A 24,609-nucleotide genomic window follows, 5' to 3' on the forward strand; every position below is an offset into this window, starting at 1 on the left:
CAACAAACTACAGGGTAAAAAGCCTAATTGGTTGAGTAAACAAAGTGCTAAGAAGAGAATAAGTTAGGCTATGCGCTGCTAAGTAACTATAGCAGGTATAAAACAAAGCTCCTGTCTATATATATATATAAAAAAACTATCTAAATACGATATATAAATCTAAATAGCATACTGGAAACTACAGGGTAAAGCCTAATTGGTTGGGGACTGCCCATAAGTCTGAAGGTCCATTAGTCCGAAGGTTCATTAGTCCGAATTTAGTTAGGGTTACTGAGGTTACGGTTAGGATTAGGGTTAGAGTTAGGCATAGTATTCTTAACAAATTCAGACTAATGAATGCCATAGCACCAATTGGTTGAGTAAATAAAGTGCTAAGAAGAGAATAAGTTAGGCTATGCGCTGCTAAGTAACTAATAGCAGGTATCAAAAAAAGCTCCTGTCTATATAAAACATAATGATATATATATCTAAATACTATATATAAATCTAAATAGCATACTGGAAACGCAAATTGCATACACCTTAATAAATACAAAAGTGGTTCTCAAACATTTTCCTGTCAAGGACCCCTAAATTGATATTTGGCTGTGGACCCCCATCTGTAGGCCTAAAGATGTATTGCCAGGAAACCCCATGAGAGATTTTTTTTTTGTTGTTGTTGTTTGTTTTTAAAAACTATAGGCCTATTCCACTTTTCTTTTCCTTTTTACACATTGAAATCTCAATCTCGCAACATATCACAATGCATTGAGAGCTTGAAGGTCTGCAATGTATATCCAAAGTATAAAATAGGGCAGGGGTCTTCAACGTTTTCAGGCCAAGGTCAGGACCCCTTAGCTGAGAGGGAGATAAAGCAGGGACCCCCCACTACATATTGCAGATTTTCATCGACTTGTTTGACAGCACTGTCATCAGTCTATGTTGGATTCGTGTTAATGTGTTTTTTCAGACATTTAGCCACTTAAATCGTTGATTGTTTACTTCGTAACTTTGACCTTTCACTCTTTTTTTTTTTTTACCTCTACACCAAACAAATAGCCGATCTACAAGCTCTCAACGCCTAGTGAGGCGTTGAGAGCTTGTAGATCTGCTATTTTTGGTTAAAGTTCTCCTCAAAATAGGGATGCGAGGTTTCAAGTTCATTTAAAAGAATGATCCTATCACACAAAGATTTGGCAGCCCCCCCCCCCCCAGAAGTAACTCTGAGGACCCCCCTAAGGGGGTTTCTTTTCTTTTTTTAGCTTTAGCTTCTGATTAAGTAAAACACAACCAAAGATACAAAACACGGGACAGGGGAACCTAACAAGCGTAATGATGAAATTTCATGGGTTTCTGAAATACCCAAAATGTAGTCATTTTGCAAGATTAATTCCTGAAATTTCCATCTGTCTACTGTAAGTGTGTGGAGGGCGCCACCTTATGGAGACCATGATACCTTGCACCTCCAACCACGGTGGGTTGGGTTACCTTATCTCTCACCCGTAGTTTTAGACTGTCTCTAGTCTAATTGTGTTTGATATTACAATAAATAATTATACATTATATAGCCCATATAATTTGTCATAATTTCATAGGAGAGCGAGACAGAGGAGAGAGAGATTAATGTGTGAAATTATGATCAGAACTCAACACAATTACATCAGAATCGCAAATGCCGCAGTGTTCGACCGGCTCACTCCCTGCACCAATATCCCTCCGCAGTCCGCGCATGAAGATATCATACATTTATTTAACTCACACGTTCTTACTTATGCTTTCTGTTAAATCAAACACACTGACCACTCGGTATAAAACGCATACAATTAGATAAAATAGATTAAAAAAATTATATGAAACACGGTCCCACGGGCGCACCACCACTACACTACCACCACCAGTCCCCATCCGCGCACCCACACGCGTGTCGGTGGTGGTGGGCAGAGGTGGGGGAAAAAAAGTACTCAAATGTTTTACTCAAATAAAAGTAGACTACGGAATTAAAAATGTATTTGAGTAAACGTACAAAAGCATCAAATTGTACTTAAAATACCAAAAGTAAAATTACTCATTGTGCAGAAATTGCAGAATATGTCCCATTTCAAGTTTTCAAATGGCTGAAGTGATTAATTAATGTAGCCAATGTTTTGTCTAATAATAATATTAATCAACATCTACAAAGTAGGCCTAAACTAAACTAGAGTTTTCAAATAAATGTAGTGGAGTAAAAGTACAATATTTGGAAATATAAAAAGTACAAATGCCTCAAAATTGTATTTATGAGACATATAAGTACACATTGCTCAAGTAAATGTACTCACACATCACTGGTGGTGGTGGGGTCTACAGAGGCGTCAATTGGGTATGGCAAGCTATGGCAGCTAGCTGCCATACCTTGGCTACAGCCTGGGGGAAATAATACATTTTTACTTTTCATTGTGCCTGTTGCTAAGGTATGGCAACATGACTGGTGTCTTAAGACATCAGTCATGTTGCCATACCTTAGCTTTTGCTGAACTGACGCCACTGTGGGGTCTACTTTCTCGTCAGAGGAAAGTAGTCCCGGCCGCGTGTCGCCATTTTCTCCCTGCTGGCCGCCTCGTTGTTTGTCAACGAACAAGAAAGAGAGAGAAGCATCCATCACATATGAGCTGTAACATTAACAAATAAACAACCATAACCGCTGTTTTAGTCGGTCTAGATCGACGGTTACAAGAGACCAGATGCCGTTAAAATATCTATCTTAAACCGTTAGGCTTCGAGGAGGTAATTTCGACCGGTATTTTTTTTACAGTGTATTATTATATAATACTCCGTTGGGGTCTGGCTGTGGTGCTGAAGCCAAGGTGAACCTGCCTCTTTTGGGTTGTTTGTTCGAAAACGAACCCCTCTTTTGTGTGTTTTGCCAAAGGGCTCACAGTCAGCAGGCCAGGCCACGGGGCTGTGGTTGGCGTAGGGGGTTATTTTTTTCTCTTGGAATCGGAATTTGTCCGACAAACACACTGACGACCACGGTGCAAGAGTCCAAGAGCGAGGAGATGGCGAGCTCCGTGGGGAACGTGGCCGACAGCACAGGTAAAGCTCAATATATTATATTAAAAATGTATGCTTAGTAGCAGACCCACAAGCGTTCTGAGGGCTTGTATGTCTGCTATTAGTGGCTAGTACAGTAGTAGAACAGACACAGTAGTACGTTGTGAATAGGCTGTAAACGACGCTTAGAATAGACTGCTAAGTTGCTAACCGTTAGCCTTGTTGTTGCGTGCTTGCACGTGAAATGAAATAGCAGCTTTTCAATATGGCTGCTGAGGGTAACGTTACTAGCAGCAGCAACTTGATATAAATGCATCAATTCAATTGGCATCTACATGTTGGAGCTTAAAAAGCAGTGGTTCTCAAACTTGTTGGGTGCAGACTCATGCAGTACCCTCTGGTACTGATTTCTGAAGCCCAGTACCCTCTTCTCCTGAATGCAGCATTTTGCTATGAAAATTTGACATCAAAAGTCCAATATGTTCAGAACAAAACAGCATAATGGCAAATACACATTACATTCTATTCAATAACAGTTGTACTAGTCAAGGTATTGATGTAGTTTGGTTTAACAATGTACAGAATACAGATGAGCAGGTTCATTCGGTCTGTCAATGTTTTATTATTGACCATAAAGACCATAAAGACCTCCCCCCCCCCCCCCATGTATCCCCTACAGTACTTTTGCGTACCCCTAGGGGTACATCATGTACCCCCATTTGAGAAACACTAAAGCATTAGCCTATTGTTGTTGTTGTTGTTAGCCTGTTAGATTTTTATTCTGTCAAAAATAGAGATGCTGCCATCTAGATTTTTCACTTTCCATCCCATTACCGATATGGCAGAATCTATACCGATCCGATACTGATACTGCTCCAATATAGCACATGTTTGATATGTTTATACATGAAATATATATATGTAAATAATAAGTACTATACAATAAATCAAAAATGTATAAACATATTTGTGGTTTTTCATTTATTTAGCCTTGGATCAAGACTGTTGTAGATGCAATTGATCGATTTTGACATTGACAATAGTAAAAGTCAGACTTGATAAAATACATCTATGATAGTCTCGATCCAAGGCTAATATTTATCTGAGGATTACACTTAGTGTAATATTCTCATTTTCAATTTGGCTGTCCTAGTTGTTTTGGAAATATTCATTGAAGGACTTACTTAGACTGGAATTTGTTTGTGTGGGCTGGGTTGTGTTCATCAAAATGTACAAGGCCCATTTTGTTTCAAATAGCACGATGCATTCTATTCATATTGTATATATTTTTCTCCAGACAAAAAGTTAACCAAAGCTTTTTGCCAGCTAATGTTATCATCCAGTATTACAATCGTTGGGTTGTTGATGCATGGGATCCCTCATCTAGTTGCTAACTAAATATTTAGTTGACGTTAATTTTGCATGGTCTGTCTTCCATATCTGTGGCACGACTATATTGCACAACAGCCATTCAATACTAACATAACCATTCAAGACACTTTTTTGTTGTTGCCTGAGATCATGTTGCATCCAGTAACAGTTCTTGTTTCTTTCATTACACATATAACATTTTTCATTGTCTTTGCTGTCCTGTACTTTGATGTGGAACTCACATTTATGTGTCAAAGCTACATTTCTTAAAGCAAAAGAATCCATCTCACAAGTTAAAGAGTCGACATGTTAAAGCTAGGGGCGTAGTTCTTGATATTCTCCAAATTTCACCCATCAACATTGGAGCCACTATGAATAGCTGCTGGCCTTGTTTACTTCATGACCTGCTGACACATCTATAAAGGGAATATGTTTGCGCCTCGGTTCTTTTGTTTTCCTTCCCTAGCGCCTATTTCCCACAGGGCGCCAAAATGGAAAATTACCAGTTCATTACTGGCTTCATTATGCCAGCTCTAAGCCAAGCTCTGTTCCCAGTGGTTCCCACTAGTTTCTAGAGGGTTCCTTATTGTAATGGAGATTTACAGAAACAAATTAAACCATGATGTGAGTCTTCTTGGGTGGATTCTTTCCATTTAAGTAATTGTTAACTTTGGTTGGTAGTGTGTTGATCAGACTTGCATGTGTTCAAATAGGTAGCTGTCAAAATAAAGGAAACGAATAATAAGTACATTCATTTCATAAATATTTATCCACTCCCGGGCAGTCTTCGGCTTTATTCATGGCACTGTTCCAATTGAGGAAAAATAACTGAAACAACAGTTTGTTGCATTAAATCCTCTAACAATCCTCTTCATGGCAGTTATTTGGTGTGCACATCTTTGTTTTAATCTACACTGATGTAACGGACCATTGTCCAACAGACTGACTAGCACGTTTTAATACACACACAATTTGTTTGGCAAGGGGATTCGTTGACTTCTCAAAATGTCTTTGAGCCCACCAGGCAGCATCATATCTTGTGCAATCGTTGCCAAATTTCCAAGCCGTGAAGACCAGTTAAGCGTAATCTGACGTTTCCTTTATTTTGAATTTTGCATCCACAACATGGTTATCTCTTTTTATGTTAAGGCTGCATAGCCTTGTAGCTTGCAATTTTCTCCATTATTTCTCACACATTTTTTTACATTTTTGTCTGCCTCCTCTTCCTCCATCATCCCTAACGTGTTGTTTCCCACCTGCCTTGGGCCGTGTTGGTGCTCCAGAACCGACAAAACGTATGCTTTCCTTCCAAGGGTTGGCCGAGCTGGCGCACCGCGAGTATCAGTCAGGGGACTTTGAGGCGGCAGAGCGCCACTGCATGCAGCTCTGGAGGCAGGAGCCGGACAACACCGGCGTCCTGTTGCTCCTTTCCTCCATCCACTTCCAGTGCCGTAGACTCGACAGGTGAGGTGGGGTGAGGGAGACCGTGGGCTTCCTCATGATGAGAGGTGGAGGAGCAGCTGTGGTGGTGGTGGTTGTGGAGTTCAGGATGAGGCTACGAGGGCAGGACGTGCTTCTGTTTTGGTCTCCTCTGAATCATTTCTCTCTTACAAGAATCTACCTTGCCGTTTTGAAGCTGTGCTAATTTCGTTTTCTTTTCAGGTGTCAGTGGTGAAGGTCGTTTAATCGGTTAACTTTATGTCCTGCTTTCTGCAAATGTAATTTCTGTTCAATAAGTAGATTTCGGGGTGCAGATTAAGAAAAATGGGGCTTCTACTATCGATTCTTTTCTCAACGATTAATGGATTACTATCTTGTTTATCAAATTATTAAAATCTAAATTATAATATCTCTTTTTTTATACTTTGTAGCACAACAGTGTTGTGTGAAAATGGCAGATCTACTGCCTCCACTTGTAGATCAGCTGTTTTCACTATTTTAGATTTTTCACGTTTAATGACTTTTTCTTAAATACATTTTATTTGTATTTGTATCGATTAGTTTGAACTGTTTCACCCCTAGAAAAATGGACTTAAAACAATACCGTTTGAAATCAACTCTCGTTGCTGGAATTGTCTTGTTCAGCATCGCCATCATCACTCAGTCTCCCTGACTGTTCCCATCCACTCTGACCCTTTACAGGTCCGCTCACTTCAGTACCCTGGCCATCAAACAGAATCCCATGCTGGCGGAGGCCTACTCCAACCTGGGCAACGTGTACAAGGAGCGCGGGCAGCTGCAGGAGGCCATCGAACACTATCGCCACGCCCTGAGGCTGAAGCCGGACTTCATAGACGGATACATCAACCTGGCTGCCGCTCTGGTGGCGGCCGGGGACATGGAGGGAGCGGTGCAGGCTTACGTCTCCGCCTTACAGTATAACCCTGTAAGTGGCTGGTGGTGTGTGGAGGCCTAAGGGAAGCCATGAAACCAACCGTTTTATGGTCATTATTAGGGATGCGGTATCGGTACTCGTGGTATCGGTACTCGACCCGATACAACCCTATTTTGCTGTACTCGTACTCGCCAGATACTTCTCACGGCAGCGCCCGATACTCTGCTGGGGCGTCACAAGGGGGAGAAAAGTGGGACTGAGTTACTAGGGCTCAAGGTGAAAGCCAGGGCCTTAATTATTTTATACTTTTGCTATTGAAAAATAGCAGATATGCAAGCTCACAGTGCCGCACTGCGAACAAGGCACCAGTGCTCCAACGATACAGCTGCGACCACTTAAAGGCATCAGCATCACGGCATGCCTTGTTGCGCTAAACTTACCTCTAAAGTTGAATCTCTTTCATATATCCTTCACCACCTCACGCAAATTGCAAAGTATAGGCTACTGTAGGTAAGTTAAACTTCCCACTAGAAAGCTGTGTGTGTGTGTTTGTTTGTTTGTCTCTGTCGCTCTTGTCTTGCAAGCTCGCTCTCTCGGTGAAGTGTGTGTCTGTCTGCAGGGACGTGCAGAGAAATTTTAGAGAGGCAGGGGCTGATATTTCTAGAAGGCCTTTTGGTGGACAATTCTCTTGAATGCAGCCTTCAGTTATGGTATGGAAAGGGCCCGGGGACATTTGCATTTTTTACCATAGTAAAAAAATGCATTCATGGACACTTTTTACAGACTGATCTGGCAGGGGCTCAAGCCCCCGTTGATGTCAAATTGTCAATGTGTGTACGTGCCTGCCTGCCAGTGTAGCACAGCTGAAAAAAGACGATTGATTGAAGAGAATAGAGATTCTGTGGGCTTCGCCACCTAGTGGTGGAAGAAATTACCTCTGGGAACTCAGATTGCTGTGGGCTAAATCAATGAATGCATTTCTGAGAATACCAGAAAAAAATAATAATTTGACATTATGTTATAGTTGCGGAAATTGGATAATATATATTTTTAGAGGAAAAAAAAAAAGCGTAATTTAAATACATTTTGTATTATTAATTGTACTCGTATCGGTACTCGGTATCGGCGAGTACTCAACATGAAGTACTTGTACTCGTACTCGGTCAGCAAAAAAGTGGTATCGGGACATCCCTAGTCATTATGTTGATCTGCAGTAGGGCTGTCAACGATATGACATTTTACATGACGATTAATTGTCGCTCAAATAGTTGCGATTAACGATTTAATTGTGTTTTTGTCGTTGACAATTGCATTTTTGTTTGGCTTGTAGGCTTTGAAGTTGCACATGGTAGATATGACACATAACCTAAATATACAAAGAAATGACAGGCATATTTTACAACTTTATACTTAAAAGAATAACATTGATAGTGGTAATAGCCGATCTACAAGCTCACAACGCGTCGTGAGCTTGTAGATCGGCTATTTCCACTACTTTTTAAAAGTGTTTGATTGAAACTATATTAACATTTCTCAACATGGAAACGATTATGACGATTATGCAAAATAATCGCGATTACCTCAAATAATTGTGATTAGACGATTATGTAATAATTGTGACAGCCCTAATCTGCAGTGGGGTTGTGTTGTTGTTGTAACCAACTACGTTCCATTTTCTTTCCTTTTCCAGGAACTTTATTGTGTTCGTAGCGACTTGGGCAACTTGCTTAAAGCCCTTGGACGTTTGGAAGAGGCCAAGGTATGTCCCAGCCGATTGTCTCAACACACCGTTGTTTCGTTTTCATTTGATCATTATTGCAGACTTTTATTTTAAAAAAGAAAAACTTTTTTACTTTTTTATTTATTCAGTAGCTGCCATTTGAACACCCAAGGCCATAAATCTCTCTAGCCTTTTTGACCTCTGAACTCCTCCCCCTACTTCCATGGTACCTTTCCCTGTACATCCCATCGCCTCGATCTCATCCTGGCTATTGTCAGACTTAAGACAACCTGGAAGTGAAGTACATTACTTACCCTTATAAATTCTATAACAATAACTTTACAAACACATTGGAAAACACTAGACTGACGTGACTACTTGTCACTTCCCACCTGAGGCAAATTCCTTCAAAATTTCTACTCTTATTCACCCCGTATCTCAGTCAACCTTCCTATTTTTGTTGATGACTTTTTCCAGTTAGTTAAACTTTTATATATCTTTTTTTGTTAGAATGGACATAATCGCCATCCCCTCCACCTCTTACCACTGACTCTCAGTCCTTTGTTCCACCCCGACCGTTGATCTGTGACCTCCCCCCTCCCTTTTCAGGAAGAAAGGCTGGAGCTCTAGGTTTTTATAATAGATTTTTAGATCAGGGGTTTTCAAAGTCTCGCACAGCGGCCTCCTTTGAGACAAGGATCAGACAACCCTCCTAACACACACACACATACACCAACCTTTCCTACGTATGACATGACTGCTGTCTTTGTTGGCACCGGTCGGATAATTACAAGAATTGCAACCTCTGTTGCGTGAAACGGCAACTTAACGTCGTCCATCCTTGTCACTCAATTCTTACGTTTCACCTTGTCACCAGGGAGGCGCACCTCGCGCTTTGAAAACCCCCGATGTAGATAATTGTCTTTACGTTAAAATGCATGCATTCTGACGATGCTGATATTTGGAGGGAAAATGCTGGTTCGGTCTTTGAGGAATAAATGGACTGATGAGAAGCTAGTTTACCTTTGCAATGCAAAAGATAAGATGGTCTCTAACCAAACCACTGTACTCCAAATATTACAAAAAAAAAAAAAAAAGAACACCACTTGTTCAAGCTGCACGATTTCTTATACTTTATATATTCCCCCCATGTGCGCTTCCCTTCCCCTCCCCACCACTTGAAAGTAACCGTAACTAAACATTTAAGTTACAGGGGCTCTGTTCTGTCCTTTGGGTCGGGTGAAAAACCTTGGAGATGTGGTTACAGGCCATCTTATTTGGTGCCCTAGAGGGGGGTAAAGGAGTGGGGAGGAGCACTAGGGAGTTCAGCTCCCCTGCTCTGTCGCTCCGACCCCCCGCGCGCTCGCTGAGGACCGGCAGAATGCGCGCGCACAGAGCTGTCTTCCTGACCCCCCAGCTTGGCCCCGGTCGAGGCCCCAATGATGGCCCCGACAGTGCTCTTTTTTTGCAAACAAAACCCTCCCCTTGTATTTTATCTCCGTTAGGCCCAGCGGGTCAATCTTGGGTGTATCTTTAGTCAGGCATTTTAGAAAGTCCCCCACGAGTCCAGTGTGGTCGTCCAAGCTGTGCCAGGCAGACAGCTCATCATCTGCACTCTGCCGTCTGCGTCAGATGCTGGGTTAGAGAAAGACAGAAACAAAGCACGCGCAGCAAACAAGCAAATGACCTCTTTATTTCAGAGCTGTGGAGGCTTCTCTAGATACCAATTAATCAAACCACAGTCTTTCTTTTCCCTCCCTTACCTCATTGGCCCAGGAGTTCAAGAAGGCAGGACAGGATTAACGAAAATTTCCAACTCTAAAATCTTTTTGTGCAAAAAGAAAAAGGAAAAAGAAAAAGAAGAAAAGTAATGATTATTACCTCTTCCCTTTTCCTTCAAATATGCAATGATATTATTTATTTCCCAAAGAAATGTCATCAGTTCATTTGGGGAAGATCAAGCCAGTAACCTCTCTCCTTTTTTTTTAATTAGTTTCATAACAAATTGGAGAACTAAGTTACTGCAGTGATTCAATAGAACGCACAAAAAGCCTTTCTTCCCTACCCGATTTCCCCGATAAGCATTCTTTTGTTTATTTTCTTTTGAGACGCATTCATTGCATGAATGAAAAAATAAGAACAGTTCTTTTTTTAAGTTTTTGTTATCAGAACCACTTTCTTGAAATTTAATTTATTTCCATATCAGAAAACAAGAAAACGATTGTATTTGTTTGCAAAACATACTAACGATCTTGTATTCTTATTTTGTCTCTCTTGGTTTTTTCCACGACTGATATTGTTATTTAGAAGGTTTCAGGTGGGTGACACACTATTCCTGCGTAGGTGCCTGGCGGATAAGGAACACTAGGGCAGCATCAGTCCTCTCCTCCCCTTCTTCCAGCCAGCCGTGACCGCCACTCTGACAAAGTCCCAAAATATGGTAACGGGTTTGTAACTGCCAGCAAAAGAAAAACCACCTCACTCCATGTTTGAGAATCCTCTGTCTTGTGGCTTCCTGTAGAAGAGCTAAACAAGATTAAAAGAAACGGAAAGTACTGTAATCTTTCCTTTTGAAACATGTTATACTAAACAGCAGTGCCCACATCTGTAGTAATCAAAGTAAAAAAAAGCCAACTTGGTAGCAATGAAAGAAAAGAAAAAGTAAGAACCTCCTAACTCTTTACATGTTGTTTTTTTTAATTGTTCCTGTTTTGTTTTGTTTTTTCCTTCTTTATTTGGAGTTGCAGCGTTCTGATCTTGCAGATATTGCGCGCTGTGAGTCTGCAGCCGCGCAGGGGCTGCGCAAGCGAAATGCCTTCCAAGCACCCAAAAGACGGCAAGCGCGAGCAAACCCCAGCCACCCCCACCCTCATCCCTATTGGCCTGTTGGTTGCGGACCTCTCCCCTCCCTCTGCTAGCCTCGCACCCCACAAAAAGCCCTCACGGCACAGATGAAAGAGAATTAATTGGCTCATCTCTTGCATTTCCCCCAAAGTCAAAATTTCCGTGATTCCGCAATCACGTGACAACATACAATTGGATCTTCACTCCATATAGTGTTAGAATTCCACTCACAGTCATCCTATATCGCCTCCAATAAGCTGTCCTCAGTGACAGTGGCTTCTGAGTGTGTGCCAGTCTGGTGTAGAAGGGTTCTGTCAGGGGTATCCGGGTCTGCAGCCGCCTTCACCACGGCCAGTCAGCGAGCGCAGCGGCGATTTACCATGACCCCTTGCAGAGCAGCGGGGGTCGCGCAAGCAGCGATATGTGGTGCGTCAAGGTGGTGCTTGTAGACGCACACCTTGCACGCCCACGTGCGCACGCATTACAGGGACCTTCACCTGCACGCAGAGTCCACTATTCAAGGTTGTGTGAAAACTTAACTCGGGGCGATGTACCAGCCATCCTTAGGCATCGACAGACATTCATGTTTTGTAACATGGATGTACTCTAGCTTATTAGTGGGAGCAGTAGTACAGCTAGCGTGGGGGTACCTCGTGTTCTGAGGTCATAACTGTAGAATGGTGGCCTGTGTGTGGGTGTCGGTTGGATCTGCGCAGCGTAGGGACAAAGCTAAGCAGCTTTAGCGCAGCAGAGTTGAGCGCACGCGAGCCCATGCTGCAGACTCACTTTTTGCTGTGATGGAAGACGGTCACTAATTCTGTTCCCTCTATCCTTTTTTTCTTTTCTTCCTTTTTTTATTCTCAATCTTCTATTATTTTCTCTTCTTTTACGATCCCTTTGTCCTCCCCTTCTATATACTATACCTCTCCCTCTCTACCTTTTTTTATTTTATTTTTTTATATTAACCCATTCAAGGCTTGTTACCTGAAAGCCATTGAGACTCAGCCCAACTTTGCAGTGGCTTGGAGTAACCTGGGCTGTGTGTTCAATGCCCAGGGAGAGATATGGTTGGCCATACACCACTTTGAAAAGGTCGGTTGGCATGTCGTTCATGCATTTTTACCCACTTTCAATGATTTGAATAAGCTCACGATGAACTTTAACGTACTGTAAATATGTAAACGGTTCTTTTTTATTTATAGGCAGTAACTCTGGATCCCAACTTCCTTGATGCCTACATCAATTTGGGCAACGTACTGAAAGAAGCCCGCATCTTTGACCGGTGAGTTTGGTGTGTTAAAGCGGTGGTTCTCAACCTTTTCAGGTCGCGACCCTAACCCAAAATCATATTTTAACTGGGGACCCCCTCCCCCACCCTGACGAGCACTAAGAGTTAAGGAATTACATTTTGTATAACATGGTTCTATTGTGAAAATAGCAGATCTACATGCTCACAACGCCTCGCAACCGCGAGGCGTTGTGAGCATGTAGATCGGCTATTTTCACAATTTCTGCCTCTAATATTTGACAATTTGGCCAAAGTCTTAAATTGTCACTTTAGAAATGTGCAGATACCCTCTATACACTTAAACTTTGTTGGTTTGTTTACTGTTTACTGAAATGTTGCATATTAATGTTGCATGTTAATCATCTGGGGACTCCCCCAAATAATTTGGGGACCCCCCCCCCCCCCTGAGGGTCCCGACCCACAGGTTGAGAACCACTGTGTTAAATGCAGGCAGTGAAACACTCCCTTCTTCTTTGGCAAAGTCTTCCTTTTGCCATTGATACGTGACAACTAACACCCCAGCTTAGAACATTGTTTAATAATGCTGCCAAACTTGTTTTCATTGTCTCTGTTCATATTATTGCTTAGAGTGTCATTATGTTCTATTTCACTGTTCGGTCCCGGCGACTCCCACGTACCAAGTTACCGTCACCTGACGTGACCTGACCAATAAAAAACAGGCTTAAGCCTTCAGCATGGTTCTAAAGAAATAGTGACACATGTTTTGACCACAAAGGACAGCCAACATTTGTGACTGTCGAGGTGGGGCGCGAAGTTGTCCATCATGGAGAGGGATGTGTTGTTGCTGCTAGGGCTGTCACAATTATTACATAATCGTCTAATTGCAATTATTTGACATAATCGCGATTATTTTTCATAATCGTCATAATCGTTTCCATGTTGAAAAATCTTCATATATATTTTTTTAATGTAAAAAATAGTGGAAATAGCAGATCTACAAGCTCACAACGCGTCGCGATGCGACGCGTTGTGAGCTTGTAGATCGGCTATTTCCGGCTATGTAGATCGGCTATTTCCGGCTATGTGATTGTCCATGAAAAAAACACAATTAAATCGTTAATCGCAATTATTTGAGTGAAAATTAATCGTCATATAAAATGTCATAATCGTGACAGCCCTAGTTGCTGCTATCCAAGATCTGTTGGTGATGGTCTGGTGGTCTATCAAGCATTCTACCACTTTTTGTGGTCACATGTTCAAATACTGGATTCTGATTGGTTTAAAACAGTGGTAAATCAGACAACAACCTTGAGTTTGGCTCATGGACCCCGCCCACTGAAACAATTAATGATTGTAACTAACGATCCTTGCAAGTTAGAACTGTGTTTCATTTATATGGTAAAAGTGGTAGAAAAGCAATTTACCATTCGAGGTTCGTGGCTTGTTGGCTGATTTACCACTGTTTCAGGGTTGTGGCACGAGGCAAAGCAGAGTGCCAAACAACTCGGAAAATGGCTTACTTAAAGAGTGGCATAATCCTTAGTGATGGAACTTGTGTTACTAGTCAGTCCTTCCAGGATTTAGCAATTGCAAAGTTTAACATGGGTTCGAGCAACCGTGGCCATTTCTTCTGCATAAAATGATGGCACCTCAACTCAAGAATGCGTGCGTGCGTGCGTGCGTGCGTGTGTGTGTATGGGAGAGACGGGCTGAAGTCTTGTATTTAGTTTTTTCCTGTTAAATGGAGTTTCTGCTTGAGGCTTCACGGTGAGCGGTTGAGCAGGTCAACATGATGGCAAAAGGAAGTTGTGTGAAAAGTGAACAGAAAAAAATAGTCATGAAATTCCTGGAAATATTTTGAAATTAGAAAAATATTTTTCCAGTACTAGAAAGGTTTTGGAATGTATCAAGGGTACTGGAAGGTCCTGGAAAAATAGCTATGCATTGTCTTTGGTTATTGATTTTGTTAATACCTCTGAAATGACAAATTAAACATGGGCCAAATTGTCAAATATTAGAGGCAGAAATTGTGAAAATAGACGATCTACATGCTCACAACGCCTCGCGTTGTGAGCATGTAGATCAGCTATTTTCACAATAGAACCGTGTTATACAAAATTCCTCGTCAGGGTGCCGGGTCCCCAGTTAAAACGTGATTATTTTGGGGGTCACGGCCTGAAAAGGTTGAGAACCACTGGCATACACTACCTGTCTTTGGGCATTGCGCATAGGAGTAGCAACCTGTTACTGAGCTGAATTATTGTTATATAGTCCTAGAAATTGGGTTAAATATTCTGGAAAGGTTTTGGAAATGAATTGGTAAAAATGTGTGGGAACCCTGTAACTCTTCCCATTTTCACACTTGACCAGTTGCTATAGGATATGGGCATGAATGTCAGATTGTCTATTTTGGAAAGGTTTCAAACATTGCACATGAACGATTTGAGAATGTTTTTATTTTTTTAAAGCTCTACCACATTCTGGCCAGCTATTATATAGAGCAGGGATACTCAAACATCTGAACCAGTGGGCCACATTACAAAAATGTCAAGGGGCTGCGGGCCAGTTGATAAAATGACATTACTTGATAACTTCTCTCTTTTATTTGCTTTATTTCGACATAACGTAAGACAAGTGCGATGTGAATTATTTTATAGCTTGGAATTCCATTTCTATTCTGTCAATGACACAATTTGTAATCAAAGCAATTTGCTATATTTTCTCTCTTTAATAATTCTGTGCAATTAGCATATTTCACACAAACACTAAAACAAACTAATGTACATTTGTCTGCTATTTGTCTGGGTTGTTGTCCATCTGTCTGCCTGCTATCAAATGGGATAACATTAAAGATAGCTGAGCACATCTCTCTTGGCCCACATTCAACAAAAATGGCTTTTTACAGAAAATGACTGTGATTACCCTGTGGGTCACTATCGCCAGTGTTAAATTTGAAATGGGTGCGAGGTGAATGCCAGTGAAGGGAATGCAGAAGCGCTGCGATGTCATGGCCTGACATCAATCGGCATAATTATCTTGTTCACAAAAGGCCATAACGGTTTGAAACCTTAATTTGACACTACTTTGTTTCACGTGCTGCTGTTGTTTCGCTATGGTTTTTGACTATGTCCTGTATTTCTTTTCATAATTTCTTTCCACTGACCTCTCTCTCTCTCCTCCCTGTCCCTCCAGGGCTGTGGCTGGCTACCTGCGAGCCCTCAGCCTGAGCCCCAACCACGCCGTGGTCCACGGCAACCTGGCCTGCGTGTACTACGAGCAGGGCCTCATCGACCTGGCCATCGACACCTACCGCCGCGCCATCGAGCTGCAGCCGCACTTCCCCGATGCCTACTGCAACCTGGCCAACGCCCTCAAGGAGAAGGGAAACGTAAGCCGCTACTAAACGTGTTCACAGGCGCTGGCCGCCGGCCTCCATATCTGCACATTACATCCAGCTGGCTGCTTTTTTTAGAACCGCCTGACTATTTTTTATATATATATATATATATATATATATATATATATATATTTTTTTTTTTTTTTTTTTTTTTTTTTTTTTTGGGAACAGCAGGTTACATATGACATACAGCAGGGTTCCCCAATAGGCGGCCCTTGCGGCCTGCAGGGGGCTACTGTCTGGCCCCCACCAACCCCATTAATAATGGTGGTATAAGAGCAGCAACAACACTAGTATATCGTCGTTGTCGGGTGGAAATCTCGTATCTCCAAATTTGCACTTTCTTTTGCAAATCACACAAGGCCGTCGCACAAAAGCAGTGAAAACAGCAGATCTACAAGCACACAACGCCTCGCCTAGCTTACCGAGACACCTAATCATTATTTAATCACACCACAAATTTATGTAGGTATTTTGTTAAAACACATTATATACATTATTCCTGTCTATGTATCGAGCCAATGTATGTACGGTTACAGTATAGCCAATCGTATTTCTGATTGTCGTGTGTGTGTGTGTGTGCGTGTGTGTGTGTGTGTGTGAGACTGTACACAACTGGGTCTCTGCTTTGCATATCCTCCCCCCTGGATGTATTATTTACAAGCTTTTCCAATATGTGCAGACAAGGAATATTAACACTTATGTTGCAATGATTTTTTCTCTTCAATGTCTCGCGTTGCCATGGTTACCATAGACTTCCATGTAATTGTGCAATTGTGTAAAAAGTGCACGCCCATGCCTAGATGATGCACCACGTGTGTAGATGCTGTTCACAGCTTTCAAACAAAAGAATCCGCTTGGAAATCCGTTCAGGCATTCATGATTTATGGGCCATTATGTCAGATAAACAAACATGGCTGCCATGTTTGAAAGAATGGGCTGGTATGGGGGTTAAACATGCAATTTCGCGATCGCGATCATGCCTAATACATTTCTGGAGGTCCAAAAAAAATTTTTGAAGACATTTTTTTTGAAAATTCTTTTTTTTTTCAAAAACGGCCCAAACTCGGGAAACTCGGGGTTGGCACAGCGTTGGTATCAATACAAACTCGGGAAACTCGGGGTTGGCACCAGATGTGTTAAGAAGAATGTTAGGACCGTTTTAGGGGTGCATGACTAAGTCTCAATCTGTGTAGTGTCCCCTGTGTACTACCCTGTTTGTGTGTGTTCTACGCCTAACGCATTGACAGGATTTCACCTTATGCAGATCACACATATTTCACAGGTGTCCGAGGCAGAGGAGTGTTACAACACGGCGCTGCGTCTGTGTCCCACCCACGCAGACTCCCTCAACAACCTGGCCAACATCAAGAGGGAGCAGGGCAACATCGAGCAGGCCGTCGAGCTCTACAGGAAGGCTCTGGAGGTGAGCAACAAGTGTTTTACTTTTGTTGTGTTTGTCACCGTTTGGTCATCTGTTTTTAGATCATAGATAGCTGCCCTTTTCATATTGACAGGGTTCCCACGGTTCATGAAATTCCTGGAAATATTTTGAAATTAGACAAATATTTTTCCAGTACTGGAAAAGTTTTGGAATTGATCAAGGGTCCTGGAAGGTCCTGGAAAAAATAGCTATGCGTTGTCTTTGGTTATTGATTTTGTTAATACCTCTGAAATAGCAAATTAAACATTGGCCAAATTCTCAAATATTAGAGGCAGAAATTGTGAAAATAGCCGATCTACATGCTCACAACGCCTCGCGTTGCGAGGCGTTGTGAGCATGTAGATCGGCTATTTTCACAATAGATATGTGTTATACAAAATTCCTCAATTCTTAGTGCTTGTCAGGGTGCCGGGTCCCCAGTTAAAATATGATTATTTCGGGGGTCACAGCCTGAAAAGGTTGAGAACCACTGGCATACACTACCCGTCTTTGGGCATTGCACGTAGGAGTAAGCGACCTGTTATTGAGCTGAATTATTGTTATATTGTCCTGGAAATTGGGTTAAATACTCTGGAAAGGTTTTGGAAATTAATTGGTAAAAATGTGTGCGAACCCTGTATTGAGCAGCATGCCATAACTGGCACTTGTCTTGATGACCTTTGTTGACTGGCTGGTGGATCCTTTTCCTTTCATCAGGTTTTCCCTGAGTTTGCTGCAGCTCACTCTAACCTCGCCAGCGTCCTGCAACAGCAAGGGAAACTCGCGGAGGCCCTCATGCACTACAAGGAGGCCATCAGGTTAGTAATGATAACTATGTACATGGAGGTAACACATTGATGCTCACTGGTGATCATAATACAGATCTATCTAAAAAAAACAAAAAATAATATTGTGTTAAAGCTATATTGTGTAAGTTGCTCAACTAGTGGTCTGTAAACCGCGGTCGCGTCTGCTTTTTTCGGCCGTTTTTCGCCGCGGACCGGGCCGTCAGACCACCGCGTCCGCCTCGCCGAGACGCATCCATCGAGGTCTCTCGTGTGCCTCTACGAGCAGCGGTTGGGGAGCTACATGCTAGACTTCTAGACCAGCGTAAACAAAGCTGTTGAAGCAAGCTATTTCCTGAAAAGACGCAAGATGCACTGTAATTGGCCGTTAGTGTATCATGTGTGTATGATCTGCGATGTGATTGGCCAACGTATACACAACGTATACAGATGATGCAGATTACGTCATTTTGCCGCGAAATCCCGCCCCTGTCAAGGCTAAGTAGAAAACATAAAGAAGAGGCTTTTGGGGCTGAAATTAACGGAGTGGGGGTTCTAAAACTTTAGCGATTTAATTGTTAGGACAATTTTAAGATATGTTTTATAAAAAAAGTTACATAGTATAACTTTAAAGTACATTTTTCTGAAACTTTCATTTATTCTAGATACATTGCACATTCAGTTAATTTTTCCAACACTTTTTTTGTTACAATTTTTTTATGGCATACAGCTCATGAATATCCAGTCCATATTTCAAACTATTACAATATTACACGAGACCACTCAAAACAAGGATTTATAACCGAGAAATGTCAACCTTCTGAACCTTCTGTCAGAGTAGCTTGAAGTCCAGTGGGAAGTTTCCACAGCCAGTTATGATTTGGGGTGCTATGGCATCTGCAATGCTTTTTTTACACAATATATATATATTTTTAGATGGATCTGTATTTCCGTACATGGTTGCTACTAGTGATTAGCAACAAGATTAACCCACAATTTTAACCAAAACTCTTCTTACTAATCAAAAAAACCACGAGTGGCATTGGGTTATAATTGGGATTGTGAATTCTATGATTGTACCGCATTCCATTTAACCCATTCAGAACGGGTACACATTATTGTGTATCATTATTTTATGCTTTAACTATTGAAAAATAGCAGATATACAAGCTCACAGTCACTGCGAGCTTGTAGATCTGCTATTTTTGAAAAATCGTGAAAATCATAATTCTGACCCGGTTCTATAAGTGTCTTTTGAATCTTTCTAAGATTTTTTGAAAAAAAAACTATGTTTCCATGTCAGCAATCTGGCTAGCCATCATCAAAGAAAAGGTCCTTTTCACTTAAAGCCATACTGTGTAAGTTGCCCAACTAGTGGTCATTAGCCCTATAGCAAACCGCGGTCGCGTCCGCGTCTTTCGTCCGTTTTTCGTACCTTCAGACCCCCGCGTCTGCCTCCACCTCGCTGAGATCTATCTTTTAAGGGGTCCCTTGTTCCTGTGCGTTCAGTAATTCCAGAGATACGGACTCCTTCACCCTGCCTGGTAGGCGAAATTACCTAGAGAAGGGATGGTACAAACGGGCGACAACAAATATGGCTGCCATAGCGACCCCACTTCAAGATGCGCTGTGATTGGCCGGCAGTTGTATAACCCTCGCTGTGATTGGCCGGTAGTGTGATGACGCAATTTTGGCGCGAGATCCGGTCCACGGCAAGGATCTCAGTTTACATATAGAGAAGGCTTTACAGGCTGAAATTCACGGCGCGGATCTTCTAAAACTTTTGTGATTTAATAGTTAGGAGAATTTTAAGATTTGTTTTATAAAAAAAGTTACATAGTACAACTTTAAATGGAGCTCAGTTAGTCTGTTCTTGAGAGACTACTATGTCAGTGGTTCTCAAACCTTCATGTGAGGGACCAAAATGATATGTATTTGTCCACAGACCCCCATCTCAAAATATTTAGATCCAGGGACCACCCAGAAGCAAAGTTTGAGTTACAAACGTTCGCTTTGAAAATACATATATTCAAAGATTTTGCACACATTTTCATGACTTTTTCAAAAAATAGCAGATCTACAAGCTCGCAGCGCGGCACTCGGTGCCGCGCTGTGAGCTTGTAGATCTGCTATTTTTCACCGGTTAAAGCATTCAATAATTCTAGGCCCTAAATGGGTTAATTAACATGCATTTCCTCTCCTCTGGTCGCAGGATCAGCCCCACGTTTGCAGATGCCTACTCCAACATGGGCAACACTCTGAAGGAAATGCAGGATGTGCAGGGAGCCCTGCAGTGCTACACCCGTGCCATCCAGATCAACCCCGCCTTCGCTGACGCTCACAGCAACCTGGCCTCCATCCACAAGGTAGTGATTAGTGAACAACCCTTTTTTTTATTATTACAGGGTTCCCACAGTCATGATATTCCTGAAAATATCTTGAAATTAGAAAAATATTTTTCCAGTACTGGAAAAGTTTTGGAAAATAGCTATGCAAAATAGCTATGCATTGTCCTTGGTTATTGATTTTGTTAATATTTCTGAAATGGCAAATTAAACCTGGGCCAAATTGTCAAATATTAGAGGCCGAAATTGTGAAAATAGCCGATCTACATGCTCACAACGCCTCGCAACGCGAGGCGTTGTGAGCATGTAGATCTGCTATTTTCACAATAGAACAGTGTTATACAAAATTCCTCAACTCTTAGTGCTCGTCAGGGTGCCGAGGTCCCCCCAGTTAAAAATGATTATTTTGGGGGTCACGGCCTGAAAAGGTTGAGAACCACTGGCATACACTACCTGTCTTTGAGCATTGCGCATAGGAGTAAGCGACCTGTTATTGAGCTGAATTATTGTTATATAGTCCTGAAAATAAAGTTAAATATTCTGGAAAAGTTTTGGAAATTAATTGATAAAAATGTGTGGGAACCCTGTTATTAATTCAAACATTTGTCTTTTTGTGCTTTTTCGTTTTGACCCTGCCATTTTCCCTGACGTCTTTTTCGTCTTCTCTCAGGATTCTGGCAACATCCCAGAAGCCATCGCGTCGTACCGCACAGCCCTGAAACTCAAGCCAGACTTCCCTGATGCTTACTGCAACTTGGCACACTGCCTGCAGGTAGCCCTATCTTCATCTGTTAAAACCTTTTTGCTCTGCGTATTGTACGTGGCTATGAAATCATGCGTACAAGACAATTAGCCAGTAGCTATGCCCCTCCGCTAAACGCTTTTGTCCAATGCTAGCTTAGCAACCGGCAGCTTATGCCAAGGCTGTTGCCAAGGCAAACCTTGGCAAGCAGGAAGTTATTCTAAGCTAGCATTGGACAAAAGCTTTTTGGGAGGGGCATAGCTACTGGCTAATTGACAGATAATGATTCACTTAGGGGACTGCCCATAAGTCCGAAGGTTCATTAGTCCGAATTTAGTTAGGGTTACTGAGGTTAGGGTTAGAGTTGGGCATAGTATTCTTAACAAATTCGGACTAATGAACCTCCAGACTAATGAACCTTCGGACCAATGCCATGGCACCTTCACTTAAAGGTTAAACAACTGGTTTATCAATGTATCATGTAAGAAGAAATATGAATGTTTGTCTTGGTTCCTTATTTTAAAAGAACATTTTATTGTTTTTGACTGCTGGGTAAAGATGTGTTCAGATAACTTGTGATTAGCATTTACCATAATCTTTTATTTTATTACCCTAAGTTTATTTTATAGTCTACGGTACATTAATTGCCCTGAATAATACAAAGAAGAACCCCAAAATGTACGTGACTATGATACTTCAGTTGCATCCTTGGGACTGATAAAACCTCGCTCTGCTTCCAGATCGTTTGCGACTGGACGGATTACGACGAGAGGATGAAGAAGCTGGTCAGCATCGTGGCAGATCAGCTGGACAAGAACCGGCTGCCCTCGGTGCACCCCCACCACAGCATGCTCTACCCCCTCTCTCACGGCTTCCGCAAGGCCATCGCAGAGCGACACGGAAACCTTTGTCTGGACAAGGTACACGCACTGATCAAAGCAAGTACAAACCATTCCATTTACATTTTGGGGGCTGAGGCCGAGGTGGCTGGTGATGGCTGGGTCTGTCCTGCAGGGGGGAGGGCACGTGCTTTGGTAAGGGAGGAATTTAATGACGTGATGCAGTTCTGCATCTGGATTGAGGAGTTCATCTCTCTCTCTCTCTCTGAATAGTTTTTATTTGAGTAGGAAATAACGGTGGGTGGTGGAGTAGCCATAAATTATTTATAACGCTTGTAGAAATGAAAGTTGTCTACAAGCGTAATAATAATTAATGGCTAGGTGGTGGAGGGTGGTTAGCTGGCAAGGATAAAGGTATGGTCTAAGGTTCAGCATGAATTACTATTTAGGTTTTTTGTGTATTTTGTAAAAAGAAAAAAATCACAATGTGTGAAACATATTCAGCTGCCTATGCCAATAGGCTATTGGCAGCATGCACATGGCACTGGTCGGTCTAGTGGTTTGTGAGATTAGCCCCAGACAGACAGACACAGACCCTTTTTCTAGATTGCTCGCTTGCTAGGAGCCACACCGTCATATTGCTACAGTGTGGCTCCTAGGAGGCCAAGCCGTCTGGAAGAAGAGGGTCTGTGTGTCTGCAAACTAATCTCTAAAACCACTGCTCCCTTATCACCATGATGTCAGTGATCCAGGGAAGCTGTTATGGGCCCTGTCTTTTGTTTACCACCCCAACAGCCAGACCAGTTCAGTCTTCTTTTCCAACGATAAACTAAGGATCCTAACGGTCGGTGCTGTTGTGCCGTTTCCCACAGATCAACGCTCTTCATAAGCCCGCCTATGAGCACCCTAAGGACCTGAAGGCCAGTGGAGGGCGTCTGCGTATCGGCTACGTCAGCTCCGACTTCGGCAATCACCCCACCTCTCATCTGATGCAGTCGATTCCTGGAATGCACAACTCTGAGAAGTTTGAGGTGTGTGACTTGTGTGCTCGACCCAGTAAGACCTGAGGCCGATTCTACAAATGCCTTCTAAACCAGTAGTTCTTTCAATATCTTTCAAAAATGCCATAAGCGGCGACAAAATTACACCGACGCTTTCCTGTTTTCAATGGGTTAAAGTGTCATTTCAATTCACTAGAGGGAGTTTGCTGACACACTTATCTGTCACCTATTCTACTGTTAGTCTGGCATAACATAGCCTGGAAATATATAGGCAGGAAATGTTAATATGTGTGACATATACAGTATAAGTGTACCATATGTCCGTGGGTTGCCTCTTATTGAAACTACTCCTCGCTTAAATTTACATCCAACTTCATCCCCTTCACTTCACTTAGTTACGAAACAGGCTGCCTCGGGCATGTTATACCATTATCTAACGGTCATTATTTACAACATTTCCTACTGATATTTCCACGTTCTTTTATGGAGCAACCCAGTAGGACTGTTATGTAATTGGTTCAGTTGAACACATCAACTCAAGCACCCTCTAGTGGATACAAACAAATAAAACATGGTCCCTTTTTAGTTGAAGCAAATTGTCCAAATAAAAATGAAATGGAGGACAAAAGGAGGGAGAAAACTGAAAGTAATTTGTGTGTGTCTTCTCTTCAGGTGTTCTGCTACGCCCTCAGCCCTGACGACAGCACCAACTTCCGTGTGAAAGTGGTGGCAGAGGCTCATCACTTCACAGACCTCTCCCAGGTACCTGTTTTGCACCTTTTTCATGACCCGTTTCATTTAGATTTTTAGTTTTGTTATATTATACCATCTGTACTCGCCGCTCACCCTTGGTGCTATTCTCTTGTCTTCTCTCAGATCCCGTGCAACGGGAAGGCAGCTGACCGTATCCATCAGGACGGCGTCCACATCCTGGTCAACATGAACGGCTACACCAAAGGAGCGCGCAACGAGCTGTTCGCCCTGCGCCCCGCCCCCATCCAGGTACCGTCCATGCCCTGTTGGGTTGTGAGACAGCGCTGTGAGATTATACATGCATCTGTAGAATTGCTTCACGTGTCATGTGGGAGTCCCGACTCACAGGTGGTAGAGCATGTAAATTAATTATAACGAAGACAACTTCTCAAACCAGGTTCAAAATCCTGGCTAGGCGGCCATGAAAGTTATGGATCGCTGCTTTAACCCGAGTGGTGCCTCTCCTGTTACTTTGCTTTCTGCTAATATTTACAACTCAGGGCACACTGCATACACACACACACACACACACACACACACACACACACACACACACACACACACACACACACTAAAAGTAATTCGATTTGTGTAGTAGATATATGAAACTGTTGTCTTGAGGTCATTATTTATAATTTATAACATTTCCTACAGATATTTCCAGGTTTTATGGTAGCAACCCCAGTATAAATGTCAGTTGGTTTCAGTTGGAACACATGAACTCAAGCTCCCTCTAGTGGATACAAAAATAAAATATTGACCCTTTTAATTCAGCATAAAGCAAGAAATGATGTAC

The 24,609-nt window shown here is 42.2% G+C and overlaps 1 protein-coding gene across 6 annotated transcripts in view; it reads left to right on the forward strand.

Annotated features, from left to right (window-relative positions):
• The first annotated feature begins 2,737 nt into the window (after positions 1 to 2,737).
• LOC308302119 (UDP-N-acetylglucosamine--peptide N-acetylglucosaminyltransferase 110 kDa subunit) overlaps positions 2,738 to 24,609 on the forward strand; it is a 33,442-nt gene continuing 11,570 nt past the window's right edge. Inside the window, exons 1-15 of one of the 6 annotated variants that reach the window (XM_080746321.1) lie at positions 2,738 to 3,051; positions 5,664 to 5,844; positions 6,523 to 6,766; positions 8,406 to 8,474; positions 12,255 to 12,371; positions 12,482 to 12,561; positions 15,721 to 15,916; positions 17,193 to 17,351; positions 18,066 to 18,166; positions 20,346 to 20,499; positions 21,149 to 21,250; positions 21,961 to 22,158; positions 22,932 to 23,090; positions 23,733 to 23,822; positions 23,937 to 24,062. In XM_080746321.1, the coding sequence (XP_080602447.1) occupies positions 3,015 to 3,051; positions 5,664 to 5,844; positions 6,523 to 6,766; positions 8,406 to 8,474; positions 12,255 to 12,371; positions 12,482 to 12,561; positions 15,721 to 15,916; positions 17,193 to 17,351; positions 18,066 to 18,166; positions 20,346 to 20,499; positions 21,149 to 21,250; positions 21,961 to 22,158; positions 22,932 to 23,090; positions 23,733 to 23,822; positions 23,937 to 24,062 (2,013 nt within the window). In that variant the 5' untranslated portion in view covers positions 2,738 to 3,014. The remainder of the gene's footprint in view (positions 3,052 to 5,663; positions 5,845 to 6,522; positions 6,767 to 8,405; positions 8,475 to 12,254; positions 12,372 to 12,481; positions 12,562 to 15,720; positions 15,917 to 17,192; positions 17,352 to 18,065; positions 18,167 to 20,345; positions 20,500 to 21,148; positions 21,251 to 21,960; positions 22,159 to 22,931; positions 23,091 to 23,732; positions 23,823 to 23,936; positions 24,063 to 24,609) is intronic. The other 5 variants (XM_080746322.1, XM_080746318.1, XM_080746317.1 and 2 more) reach the window with 5 other exon arrangements.

This window comes from Nannobrachium achirus (genome assembly GCF_963921795.1).
Source record: "Nannobrachium achirus genome assembly, chromosome: 17".
In the NCBI taxonomy this organism is placed as follows: domain Eukaryota; kingdom Metazoa; phylum Chordata; class Actinopteri; order Myctophiformes; family Myctophidae; genus Nannobrachium; species Nannobrachium achirus.